The 13,690-nt window shown below is 39.5% G+C and overlaps 1 protein-coding gene across 1 annotated transcript in view; it reads right to left on the reverse strand.

Moving 5' to 3' along the window:
* The window catches only part of LOC140520529 (small ribosomal subunit protein eS30), a 34,280-nt gene extending 21,268 nt beyond the window's left edge, over nt 1-13,012 (reverse strand). Inside the window, exon 1 of the mRNA XM_072634503.1 lies at nt 12,914-13,012. Coding sequence (XP_072490604.1) covers nt 12,914-13,012 — 99 coding nt within the window. The remainder of the gene's footprint in view (nt 1-12,913) is intronic.
* Nucleotides 13,013-13,690: the final 678 nt, after the last annotated feature.

The raw sequence follows: 13,690 nt of genomic DNA on the forward strand, positions 1-13,690 counted from the left end.
AGGGGGGAGGTGAGAGGGAGGGGGTGAACCTTACTGTCATCAGAACTGACTCAAAGAGGAAATAACATACACATAATTGGATACAATAATCTATTCTACCCTATAGGAAAGTAGGAGGGGAAGGAGATGGGGGAAATTGATAGATTGGAAGGCAGATTGAAGAAGGAGGCATTCAGAAGGAAAGTACTTTTGAGTTTGGACAGGGTGAAAGAAGAGAGAGGGAATAGAATAAATGGGTGGATAGGAGGCAGAAAAATGCAGTTAGCAATAGTAACTGAAAAAATTTAAGCAAAGTTATCTGATAAAGGCTTCATTTCTCAAAGACGTAGAGAACTGAGTCAAATTTATAAAAATTAGAGCCATTCCCCAATTGACAAATGATCAAAAAATATGAACAGTTTTCAAAAGAAGTAATCAAATCTTTCTATAACCATATGAAAAATACTCTAACTTACTGTTTATTGGAGAAATGCAAATTTAAAAGATTCTGAGGTACTACATCATACGTATTAGATTGACTAATAAGACAGAAAAGGCAAATGGCAAATGTTGTAAGGGATTTGGGGAAAATGAGACATTAATGCATTGTTGATGGAGTTGTGAACTGATTCAGCCATTCTGTAGAGCAATGTGGAACTATTACCAAAGGGCTAAAAAAAAAAAAAAATATGCATACCCTTTTACCTAGCAATACCACTACTAAGTCTGGGTCCCAAAAAAATTTTAAAAAAAGTAAAAGTATCTATATTCACAAAAATAGATACAGTGGCTCATTTATGGGGGCAAAGAAGTGGATATTGAAGTAATGCGCATCAATTGGACTATGACTGAACCAGTTGTGATACGTGATTATAATAGAATACTGTTATACTATAAGAAATGATGAGCAGGATATTCTCAGAAAAACCTGGAGAGACTTTCATGGGCTGATCAAAAGTGAAATGTACTGTGTTCAAAAGAAACAGCAATATTGTAAGATGATCAGCTACGAATGATTTGGCTATTCTTGGCGGTACAATGATCCAAGACAACTCTGAAGGACTTATGACAAAACGTGCTATCCATTCCCAGAAAGAGAGCTGATGGTGTCTGAATACAGATTGGACCATCCTTTTTCTACCTTATTTTACCTGAGTTTATTTTGTTCGCTTTCTTTTGCAACATGACTTTTGGATGTTTTGCATGACTACACATAAGTAGCCTATATTGAACAGCTTTTCTTCTCAATGAGGGGAGGTGGAGAGGGAGGAAGGGAGAGAATCTGGAACTCAAAGTTTTAAAAACTATTGTTAAAATTGTTTTACATTTAAAAATAGACCAAGTAATAGTTTTTTTTCCTGAGGCAAAGGCTGTAGGTTGTTTAATAATTCTTTGAACATAATTCCATATTGCTCTCTCTAATGGTTGGATCAGTTCACAATTCCACCAACAATGAATGAGTATCCCAATTTTTCAGCATCCTCTCCAACACTTGTCACTTTCCCCTTCTATCATTTTTGCCAATATGATAGGTGTAAAATACCTCAAGGTTGTTTTGATTTGCATTTTCTCATCAATAATGACTCAGAGCAATTTTTCATGACTACAAATTGTTTTCATTTCTTCATAGAAAAATTTCCTGTTCATATCTTTTGGCCACTTATCAATTGGGGAATGCCTCATATTCTTGTCGATTTGACAAAGTTATTTATTTTACACTAAGAAACTATAAATTTTTCCCAATTTCCTGCTTTCCTTCTAGTCTTGGCTACATTTGTTTTATTAGTACAAATACTTTTGAATACTTTTTAATTTATTTTTAGATTTCGACATTCATTTCCACAAAATTTTGAATTCCAATTTTTCTCCCCACCTCTCCCCTCCCCCCTCCCCATAATACCTTGCATTCTGATTACCCCATCCCTCAATGTACTCTCCCTTCTATCACACCCCACCTTTCCTTATCCCAATCTTCTGTCTTTTCTTGTGGGGCAAGATAAATTTCTATACCCCATTATCTGTGTTTCTTTTTCTTCCCTGCTATACGCAATAATAATTCTCAACATTCGTTTCTAATACTTTGAATTCCAAGTTCTCTCCCTCCCTCACTACCCATCCCCACTGAGAAGGCAAGCAATTCAATACCGGTTATATATGAGTTCTTTTGCAAAAGACTTCCATAATAATCATGTTGTGTAACACTAACTATAATGCCCTCTATTCTACTCTGCCCCCCCCTTTTTTATTCTCTCATTTGACCTTGTTCCTTCCCAAAAGTGATTACTTCTAGTTACTTCCTTCTCCCATTTGCCCACCCTTCTATCATCCCTCCCACCCCACTTGTTCCCTCCTTCCCTACTTTCCTGGAGTGTAAGATAGATTTTCATACCAAATTTAGTGAGCATGTTATTCCCTACTTAAACCATATGTGAAGAGAGTGTGTTTCACTTTTCCCCTCAACTTCTCCCTTTTCTCCTCTATTGAACAGAATTTTTCTTATCTCTTTTATGACTTATGACCTGCCTCATTCCACTTTTCCCTTTCTCCACCCAGTATTTTCCTCTCTCATCCCTTAATTATAATTTTATTATTTTTTTATGGATATCATCTCTTCTGATTCAACTCAACCTGTACTCTCTGTCTATATGTGTGTGTGTTTGTGTGTGTGTTTCCCCTCCAACTACCCAAATACTGAGAAAAGTCTCAAAAGTTACAAATATTATCTTTCCATGTAGGAGTGTAAACAGTTCAACTTTAGAAAGTCTTTTATGATTTCTCTTTCCTGTTTACCTTTTCATGCTTCTCTTGATTCTTATGTTTGAAAGTCAAATTTTCTATTCAGTTCTGGTCTTTTCATCATGAATACTTGAAAGTCCACTATATCATTGAATGATCATTTATTCCCTTGAAGTATTATACTCGATTTTTCTGGGTGGGTGATTCTTGGTTTTAATCTCAGTTCCTTTGACTTCTGGAATATCCTATTCCAAATCCTTCAATCCCTTAATGTAGAAGCTGCCAGATTCTGCATTATCCTGACTGTATTTCCACAATATTCAAATTGTTTCTTTCTAGCTGTTTGCATTATTTTCTCCTTGATCTGAAAATTTTGATATTTGGCCACAATATTCCTAGAAGTTACTCTTTTCAGGTCTCTTTCAGGAGGTGATCTGTGGATTCTTTCCATATTTATTTTGCCCTCTGGTTCTAGAATATCAGGGCAGTTTTTCTTGATAATTTCATGGAAGATAATGTCTAGGCTCTTTTTTTGATCATGGCTTCCAGGTAGTCCCATAATTTTTAAATTGTCTCTCCTGGATCTATTTTCCAGGTCAGTTGTTTTTCCTATGAGATGTTTCACATTATCTTCTATTTTTTCAAACTTTTGGTTTTGTTTTCTAACTGCTTGGTTTATCTCATAGTCATTAGCTTTCCTGAACTTGATTCTCTTTTTTAAAGAACGATTTTGTGCAGTGAACTTTTGAACCTCCTTTTCCATTTGGCTAATTCTGCTTTCTCAAGCCTTCTTCTCCTCGTTGGCTTTTTGGACCTCTTTTTCTAATTGAGTTAGCCTCTTTTTAAACGTGTTATTTCCTTAGCATTTTTTGGTTCTCCTTTAGCAGGCTCCTGACACACTTTTCAAGCTCTTCTATCACCTGAGCCCATTTCATATTCATTTTGGGGTTACTGGAGGCAGAGGCCTTGACTTCCTCTGACAGTATGCCTTGTTCTTCCTCATCTGAAAGGATGGAAGGAGACACCTGTTCACTAAGAAAGTAACCTTCTATGGTCTTATTTTTTTTCCTTTTGTTGGGCATTTTCCTAACCAGTTATTTGACTTCTGAATCCTTTGTCAAGAGGAGGGTCCTAGTGCTTCTCCTGTCCCCAGTACAAGGCTGAGATTCAAATTAGCTGCTCAGTTCTGCCAGAGGCTTTAAGCTGAGCTGCCTGGACAATGGACCCAGGCTACTTCCTCAGCCATTGTACCTGCCTGCCTCCCACAGCTGCCACTGCCTCTGCCACTCCCTGGGGACAGTGCTGTGGGAACCCTGTTCCCCTCTCATCCAGCTGGGAAAGCCCTCCCACACTGACCTTTGGAGCTTTCTTTGTCACTTGTGGGTTGAGGTATCTGGGACCCTCCCTGCTGGGAATTCTGCCCCAGAGGTCAGTTCAGGTCCTGTTCCTTCAAGTGCTGTGCAACCAGGGCTGGGCTCCACTCTGCTCAGTGTCCCGTGAGACAGACTTTTCCTGTCGGCCTTGTAGGTTACCCTTGGCTGCAAACCTCTTTCAATCTGTTGTTCTGTGGCTTCTGCTACTCTAGAATTCGTTGAGAGTCATTTTTTACAGGTATTTTGTGGGTTGAGGGGGAAGCACTAGACTATATGAGTCTTTCTACTCCACCATCTTGGCTGCCCCATAAGTTTTAATTTTATGTAATCTAAATTATCCATTTTACACCTTACTTTGCTCACTATCTCTTGCTTACTCATAAATTGTTCACCTATCCCTAGTCTGATAAGTAAAATGTTCCATGCTCTAATTTTCTTGTTGTTGTGTTTGTCCTTCATTCTCAAAGAAGACCATCAGGGAGGTGATGACATGACTTGCAGTTTACTTTGATTTGAGTAAAGAAAGGCTGTGCAAGTTCACCAACCTCACTTTCTCTTCCTGAGCCATGTGGATCTAGTGACCAGATATTCATCAGGGTAGCTGGAGATGGTTCAGGATGCAATGGGCTACCCTGGCCCTTTTAAGCTAAGTTCTTTTCAGGTTCTCACTTTGAGTGAGGCAATGCCCATTTATCAAATAGGTTTCTTTAAGAAGTGAGTCAAGGAATTTCCCCTTTAACCAAAAAATAAAAATCCCTAGATCAGAGTCAAGGGTAAAGGGGAAGGAAAGAGAGAAGACAAATGGAAGACTGAGGGAAGCGGTAATCAGAAGAAAAATCTAATACAGAGAAAAAAGCATAAACAGGGAGGGAAATAGGATGGAGAGAAAGACATAGAAAGTAATCATAGCTGTGAATGTGAATGGGATGTACTCTCCCATAAAATGGAAGTGGATAGCAGAGTAGATTGAGAGTTATAATCCTAGAGTATGCTGTTTACAGGAATCACATCTGAAAAAGAGGGATACACATGGTAAAAATAAAAGGATAGAGTAGAATATAATATGCTTTAGCAGAAATGAAAACATTACAGGTAACAATTCTGAACTCAGACAAAGCAAAAGTAAAAATAGATCTGTTTAAAAGAGATAAAGAAAACTACATCCTGCTAAATGGTACCATAGACAATGAAGGAATATCATAACTAAACATATATGCACCAAGTGGTATATAGCATCCAAATTCTCAGAGAAGAAGTTTAGGGAGTTAAAGCAAGAAATAGACAGTGAAACAATACTAGTGGAGACCTCAACCTCTCACCCTCAGAACTAGATAAATCTAACTACAAAATAAACAAGAAAGAAGTTAAGAAGATGAATAGAAGGGCAAAGGAGTTCAATAAATTGGACACACAACTAAAAAAGCTAGAAAAAGAACAAATTAAAAACCCTCAATTAAATACCAAATTAGAACTTCTGAAAATCAAATGATATATTAATAAAAATTACAATTAAGAAAATAATTGAACTAATAAAACTAAGAAATGGTTTTATGAAAAATCTATAAAATATGTAAACTTTTGTTTAACTTGATTTTTATAAAAGAAAGAAGGGGCAGAGCCAAGATGGTGGAGTAAAAAGACACATATTCTAGCTCTTCTCCCACAACCCATAAAATACCTATAAATAATGACTCTCAACAAATTCTAGAGCAGCAGAAGCCATAGAACAACAGAGTGGAGGAGATTTCCAGCTCAAGGTGACCTGGAAGGCAGATGGGAAATGTCTGTCACAACAGACATGAAGCAGAGCACAGCCTAGCCTTGGCAACGTGGCACCAGGAGGAGCAGGGCTGGAGCAGGTCTCAGGAACAGAATCCCCAGCAGCAGCAGAGGTTCACAGGCACCAAAGGAAGCTTGAAAGGTCAATGAGAAGGCTTTGTCACCTCCGTGACAAGGGAGCAGGGTCCTCCCCTAGCCCCAACCCCAGACAATGGAGGCAATAACAGCAGCAGCAGGTGGCAGCTGTAGTGGCAGTGACTGCACAGGCAGCAGTCAGCTTCCATTGTTGGAACCTCCACTTAAAGCCCTTGGGGGAATTTAGCAGCTGATCTGAATCTCAGCCACGAGCCAGGCTGGAGAGTAAACTCCTCTCCCTTGATTGTGCCACCTTGGAAGAACTGAGAATTTACAGGTCCCCAGAGTGTACTCGACTCTTGACAAAGGACCCAAAGGCCAAGTAATTGACTGAGAAAATGCCCAAAAAGGGGAAAAAATAAGACTATTGAAGGTTACTTTCTTGGTGAACAGGTATTTTCTCCCATCTTTTTGGATGGGGAAGAACAATGTTTACCACCAGGGGAAGACATAAAAGTCAAGACTTCTGCACCAAAACCTCCAAATTAAATATGCAATGGTTCCATGCCATGGAAGAGCTCAAAAAAAGATTTTGAAAATCAAGTAAGAAAGGTGGAGGAAAAATTGGGAAAAGAAATGAGAGTGATGCAAAAATATCATGAAAAGGGAGTCAACAACTTGCTAAAGGAGACCCAAAAAAATGCTGAGGAAAATAGCACCTTTAAAAATAGGCTAACTCAATTGGCAAAAGAGATCCAAAAAGCCAATGAGGACAAGAATGCTTTAAAAAGCAGAATTAGCCAAATGGAAAAGGAAGTTCAAAAGTTCACTGAAGAAAACAATTCTTTAAAAATTAGAATGGAACAGATAGAAGCTAATGACTTTATGAGAACCAAGAAATTACAAAACAAAACCAAAAGAATGAAAACATGAAAGAAAATGTGAAATATCTCATTGGAAAAGCAAGTGACCTGGAAAATAATTCCAAGAGTGATAATTTAAACATTATTGAACTTTCATGATGAAACAAAGAGCCTAGACATCATCTTTCAAGAAATTATCATTCTAATATTCTAGAACCAGAGGGTAAAATAGAAATAGAAAGAATTCACCAATCATCTCCTGAAAGAGATCTTAAAAGAGAAACTTCTAGGAATATTGTAGTCAAATTCCAGAGTTTCCAAGTCAAGGAGAAAATATTGCAAGCAGCTAGAAAGAAACAATTCGAGTATTGTGGAAATATGAACAGGATAACAAAAGATCTAGCACTTTCTACATTAAGGGATTGAAGGGCTTAGAATATGATATTGCAGAAATCAAAGGAACTAGGATTAAAACCAAGAATCACCTACCCAGCAAAACTAAGTATACTACTTCAGGGGAAAAAATGGATATTCAATGAAGTAGAAGACTTTCAAGCATTCTTGATGAAAAGACAAGAGCTGAAAAGAAAATTTGACTTTCAAACACAAGAATCAAGAGAAGCATGAAAAGATAAACAAGAAAGAGAAATCATAAGGGATTTACTAAAGTTAAACAGTTTACATTCCTACATGGAAAGATAATACTTGTAATTCTTGAAACTTTTCTTAGTATCTGGGTAGTTGGAAGGAGTACACACACACACACACACACACACACACACACGCATATACATATATATATACAGAGAGAGAGAGAGCACAGGGTGAGTTGAATAGGAAGGGATCATATCTAAAAACATAAAATTAAGGGGTGAGAGAGGAATATATTGGGAGAAGAAAGGGAGAAATGGAATGGGGTAAATTATCTCTCATAGAAGAGGCAAGAAAAAGCTTTTCCAATGGAGAGGAAAAGGGAAAAGGTGAGAGGGAAAAAGTGAAGCTTACTCTCATCACATTTGGTTCAAGGAAGGAATAACACACATACACAATTTGATATGAAAATCTTCCTTACATTGCAGTGAAGTAGGGGAGAAGGGGATAAGCAGGGTGGGCGGATGATGGAAGAGATAGTAAATGGGAGGAGGGATCAATTATGCATAAACACTCTTGGGGAGGGACAAGGTCAAAAGAGAGAATAGAAGAAATGAGGGGCAGGATACCATGAAGGGAAATATAGTTAGCCTTACACAAAATGACTGTTATGGAAGTCACTTGAAAAGCTACACATGTATAGCCTGTATTGAATTGTTTGTCTTCTCAGTGGGGATGGGTGGGGAGGGAAGAAGGAAGAAAGAGAAGTTGGAACTCAAAGTTTTAGGAACGAATGTTGAGAATTGTTTTTGCATACAACTGGGAAATAAGAAATACAAGTAATGAGGTATAGAAATTTCTCTTGCCCTACAGGACAAGACAGAAGATGGGGATAAGGGAAGAGAGGGGTGTTAGAAGGGAGGGCACATTGGTGGAATGGGCAATCAGAATGCAAGGCATTTTGAGGTAGGGCAAGGGGAGAGATGGGGAGAAAATTTGGAACTCAAAATTTTGTGGAAATTAATATTGAAAATGTTAAATAAATAAATACAATTTTTAAAAAGAAAGAAGAAAAGAAGAAAACTAAATTAGTATCAGAAATTAAAAGAGCAAATTCACTACCAACGAAGAGGAAATTAGAACAAAAATAGCCATTTTGCCAACTATATGCCAATAACAGAAAATCTTGGTCGAAAAGATGAATATTTACAAAAATGTGAATTGCTCAGTTTAACAGAAGAGGAAATGAAATATTTAAATAAGCCCATTTCAGAAAAAAAAATTGAACAAACCATCAATAAACTCCCTAAGGAAAACTCTCCAGGGCCAGATAGATTTACAAGTGAATCTTACCAACAATTTAAATAGCAATTAATTACATTATTATATAAACTACTAGGAAAAGGGGGCACAGAAGTAATTCTACAAAATTCTTTTTATTATGCAAATATGGTTGTGATAACTAAATCAGGAAGAGCCGAAATAGAGAAAGAAAATTATAGGCCAATTTCCTAATGAATATAGATGTAAAAGTTTTAAATAAAATATTAGCAAAAAGATTAGAACAACTTATCATTTGGATGGTATACTCTAAGGAGACAGGATTTTTACCAGGAATGCTGGACTAGTTCAATATTAGGAAAACTCTTGGCATAATTGACCATATTAATAACAAAATTAACAAAAATCATATGATCATCTCAACAGATGCAGAAACAGCATTTGACAAAATACAACACCCATTCATATTAAAAAGACTAGAGAGCATGGAAATAAGCAGTCCTCCTTAAAATAATAGGTAGCACCTATGTAAAACCATCAGCAAGAATTATATGTAACAAGGATAAGCTAAAAGCATTTCCAATAAGATCATGGGTGAAACAAGAACGTCCATTAGCACCACCATTATTCAATATTGTACTAGAAATGTTTGCTTTAACAATAAGAGAAGAAAAAGACATTGAAGGAATTAGAATAGGAAAAGAAGAAACTAAGCTATCACTCTTTGTAGAAGACATGATGGTAAACTTAGAGAATTCTAGAAAATAAAGTAAAAATTGCTTGAAATAATTAACAACTTTGCCAAAGTGGCAGAATATAAAATAAACCAATATAAATCATTGCCATTTCTACATATAACAAACTGCAACAGCAAGACATAGAAAGAGAATCCCATTTAAAATTCTTGTAGACATTATAAAACATTTGGGAATCTACCTATCAAAACAAACCAGAAACTATATGAATACAATTACAAAACACTTCTCACACAAATAAAGTCTGATCTTAATAATTGGGAGAAAATGAGTTGCTCATGGGAAGGCCAAGAAGACATAATAAAACTAACAGTTCTATATGAATTGAATTACTTAGTGCCATACCAATAAAACTGCCAAAAAATTATTTTACAGAGCTAGAACAAAAAAACAAAATTTATCTGGAAGAACATGAGGTCCAGAATATCAAAGGAATTAATAAAAAGAAATTCAAGGGAAGGTGGCCAAGCTGTAGCAAGTCTTCCAGCATATTTTAAGGCAACAATCTTTGAAACTAGTTGGTACTGGCTAAGAAAGAGTGGTGAAGTAATGGAATAAATTAGGCACATGAGACAAGTAGTCAATGACTGTAGTAAAATTAAAAACAAATTACTTGAATAATTAATCACTTAAGCAAAGTTGGAGGATACAAAAAAAAAACGACATAAATCATCAGCATTTCCATATCTTACAGAGGCCAAGAGCAGAAGATAAAAAGAGAAATTTCAGTAAAAATAACGGCAGACAATAGAAAATGTTTGGGAGTCTGCGTGTTAGGAGAAAAGCCAGAAACTATATGAAAACAATTGCAAACCACTTTTCTTCTTATCAGGAAAGACCAGCATATCAACGAATGCCCTTTCTTTTTCTTCTAAAGGATTGCACTCAGTGCTGTTGTTAAGGTAATTTTTGGTGTTAATCCTACCTCCTTTACCTTCTGAGCAATCATTTCTCAAGGCCTCAGATCCTGTGACGTAGATGCTGCTGAATCTTACGTTATTGTGACTGTGGGGACATTACACTTGAACTGCTGATTTTTGGAGCCCTGTTCCTTGAATCTTAGGATTTCGCTGCAAGTCATCGACAGAGACAGTTGTTCAATACTTATGGTCCACTCATTAATTTATTGGATGGGGCTTTCTTTCACTTGGGCATGTTTCTTCTTTTTCCTCCCTCGTTGGAATGTCCAGAAGTCAAAACGGGACTGGCATCCACTAGGTCTTCTAGCCAGACAAAGCCAAAATATGGAGCAGCAAATCTAGCCTGCCTCTGCTAGGCTATGATTCTCCCACCAGGAAATGCCCAATCTTGCCCGGATTTGGCGTCCCCCTCTACTGAGACAAACGCTACAAAGAAACAAAGTACCTTCCATGAGAGCTCTCCCAAATCGGGCCCCTTCCTCCCCCAAAGCCACGGATGACCAGACTTCTCTTGTAATGAACCCAAAAAGATGGCGGTCGGAGATACGGGTGGAGAGGTGATGCTCACCAAAGCAGACATCAGAGACAGGTGCAGCACTAAGGACCCCGGTGAAGCTACCTAGCCCAGAAACCAGAGCCTCTGGCCAGGCTGAGTTACTTGCTCACGTCATATCCCAGGAACCCTTGACCAAAAGTCACCACCCCACAAGACAGGAGGAGTAACTTCATTTACTACCAGAGAAAGGAGCATGCCTGTATGGGGCAACACCTGATACCAAGTCGAAAGGAGCCCACTGATGCAGGCAAAACCCAAGCCTGGGTGTTCATGTTTCACCGACCACGGGAGGTTGCAGGAGGAGAAGGAAGGGGTAAGCACGAAATTCCTCAGAGTCGGGTCATGAGGAAAGTGAGGCATGGCTCTGGCCCCTCCTGGCAACTGCTGGACCCTGACGCTAGGGTGCCCTAACTTATCTGAAAAGTTCCAGCAGCACAAACGGCTTCTCAGTCTCAGTTGGGCTGGCCTGAGCCAACACTGTTGCTGACCCAGTTTGAGGGGTCCCAAGAGTGTCATCGAGTCCACTTGCCAGAGTTTGGGAGACCTTCTTCTCTGGAAAATAGGGCAACTCAAAAAAACAAGCTCAAGGAGGGGCCACCTCACAGTGCAGGAGTGCCAACCCAGTCCTCCATCTTCTGGAGCAGCACTTTGCTTCCCAAATCATCCTTTCCCGTCTCAGGATATTGCCATCAGTCAGCATGAGGAATAAAACCGCCAGTGCCCAAAAGGTTTTTCTTCTTAATATCGCGTCATGGTCAATGTACACCCGTGCCTTCCATCTCTCCACACAGCTTCTAACCCTCCTCATAATGACAACGTTCTTACCAGTTCCATGCATCTTGTCCCACCTCCGAAGGTAAACACTTCAGGCTTAGGTCCTCCCTTGCAATTACTCTTTACTGTTTATCTGGGGATGCTTCTCTGCAGTCCTGTCTTTGGAAATCACATTTTCTATTCTATTCTATTTTCTATTTCTATTCTATTCTATTTTCTTCAGGAATGATAGAAAGCCCTCTATTTCCTTACAAGTCCACCACCGCCACTGCCGCCACACCCCCACACCCCACTGCCGACAGATGATACTAAGTTCTGCTTCCTGGGGCATCCTGCTTTGTCATTCCAGTTCCTGTGTGCTGGAGGTTATGGTATTGCAAGTACTCAGATGCGATCCGGGAATGAAGAAGTTGCTCAATCTGTCATGATCCTGATGGTGCCTCCACCATATGCAAACCGTTTCTTTCTTGCTGCTTCTGATGTTTTCCCCTGAGCTGGCAACTCAGAATTTCGGCTTCAGTATTCTGGGAGTTTTCGATATTTCCTGGGAGCTTCAGAAATCACTTACAAGAGGTCATTTGTGAAGGCTTTCCGGTCCTATTTTCCCCTTAGGTTCTAGAACTGCAGGCAAGTTTTCCTTGACAACTTCTTGCAGCAGGACATCGAGGATGCTTTCTGATCTTAGTTGATCTCGATCAGTTCACTTGCCTCACCATCAAACTCAAACCCAGAAGCCACCTAATTGCACATTGCGTTGTTAACTAACACCCCTCCTCTGCCAACAGCAGTGGGCTTCAACCTTCAACCACAACCACAGGCATCTTGACTATTCAAACATCAGCAGGCAGATGACAAGCCTGTGGGTTAACTTGCCTAGTGGTTTGGGATATGGAATGCCTAGAGATTCAGAGTGAAAAGGGCAGGATCTTACATACTTGCACTGTGCTCCTATCTTCTGCTGACCTCTTGCTCTAATTATAGAAACTTGCTCTGAAAGAGAAAAGCAGGGACACAATTATGGCAGCATCAAGCTGGTGCTTGATGGCTCCACACCTATACTGCAGGACAAAACATCCTTAGCTCTGTTTGACCTCAGATAAGAGTCAGAGTTGACAACCAATCATGCAGTAACAATTTCACCTCATAGCCGGCCTCAGAAGTAGCCCGATGGGAAACATTTCCGTTCCAAAGGAAGTAACAGAAAGGTGAGATCGAGCCAGGGGGATCCTACCTTGGGCTGTGCCAAAGTCGTCCTCTTGGCTTTTTCCCAGATACAGGCCACCACCTGTAACAGTTCAGCATCATGACCCTTCTGAGGAGCTTGTGCCATTTTTGCAACTATTCCTGAGTTCAAAACTCAAAGCAGTATCAGAGTTTTTCCCTCAAATGGCAAGTTTCACTCATCACAGCTTAGGGATGGATATGCTTGGTGTATCAACTGCACTCTGGTGGAGTTGAAATCAGCAGTAAAAGTTTACCAGGACTCAGACATAACAAGAGATTTCCCTTAACCTTGTGGACAAACATGCGGTGCCCTGAGGGTCCCAGAGTGCTAAGTGCTCTGATCAGATCATGTAGCCATAGTGCTGTGTCACTTCCAAGTCCTTTTGCCGCTCCAGAAAAAAGTTTCGCTTGCCCATGGAAGTATACTGGACAGCATTCTGTCTCTCCTGCTGGGCCTGCTTCTTCCTGTCATCCCTCTCAGCCCTCTGCTCATCAGGGATGGGCCTCGATATCACAGATGCAGGGATGCTGGGTGTCCTGCATATGGAGTTCAACTGAAAGCATAACGTCGTTTTCATGGCACCTTGGCCTTCAGCTAAGGTTTCCAAAAGCTCTCGGACCTTGGGAGTTGTCTGTGGGGATCTGACAGAGTCCGTGGCTGTGTCCTTCTTTCCGGAGGAATGAAATGCTCGACCTGAAGGCAACATGTTCTTCCCCGGGGCCCTCCTGAGCTTGTTGCAGGCCTCTTGGCTGTGCTCTGGATGGTTCTTCTTGAGCTTCGTGT

Source organism: Notamacropus eugenii, chromosome 1 (genome assembly GCF_028372415.1).
Source record: "Notamacropus eugenii isolate mMacEug1 chromosome 1, mMacEug1.pri_v2, whole genome shotgun sequence".
Lineage (NCBI taxonomy): Eukaryota > Metazoa > Chordata > Mammalia > Diprotodontia > Macropodidae > Notamacropus > Notamacropus eugenii.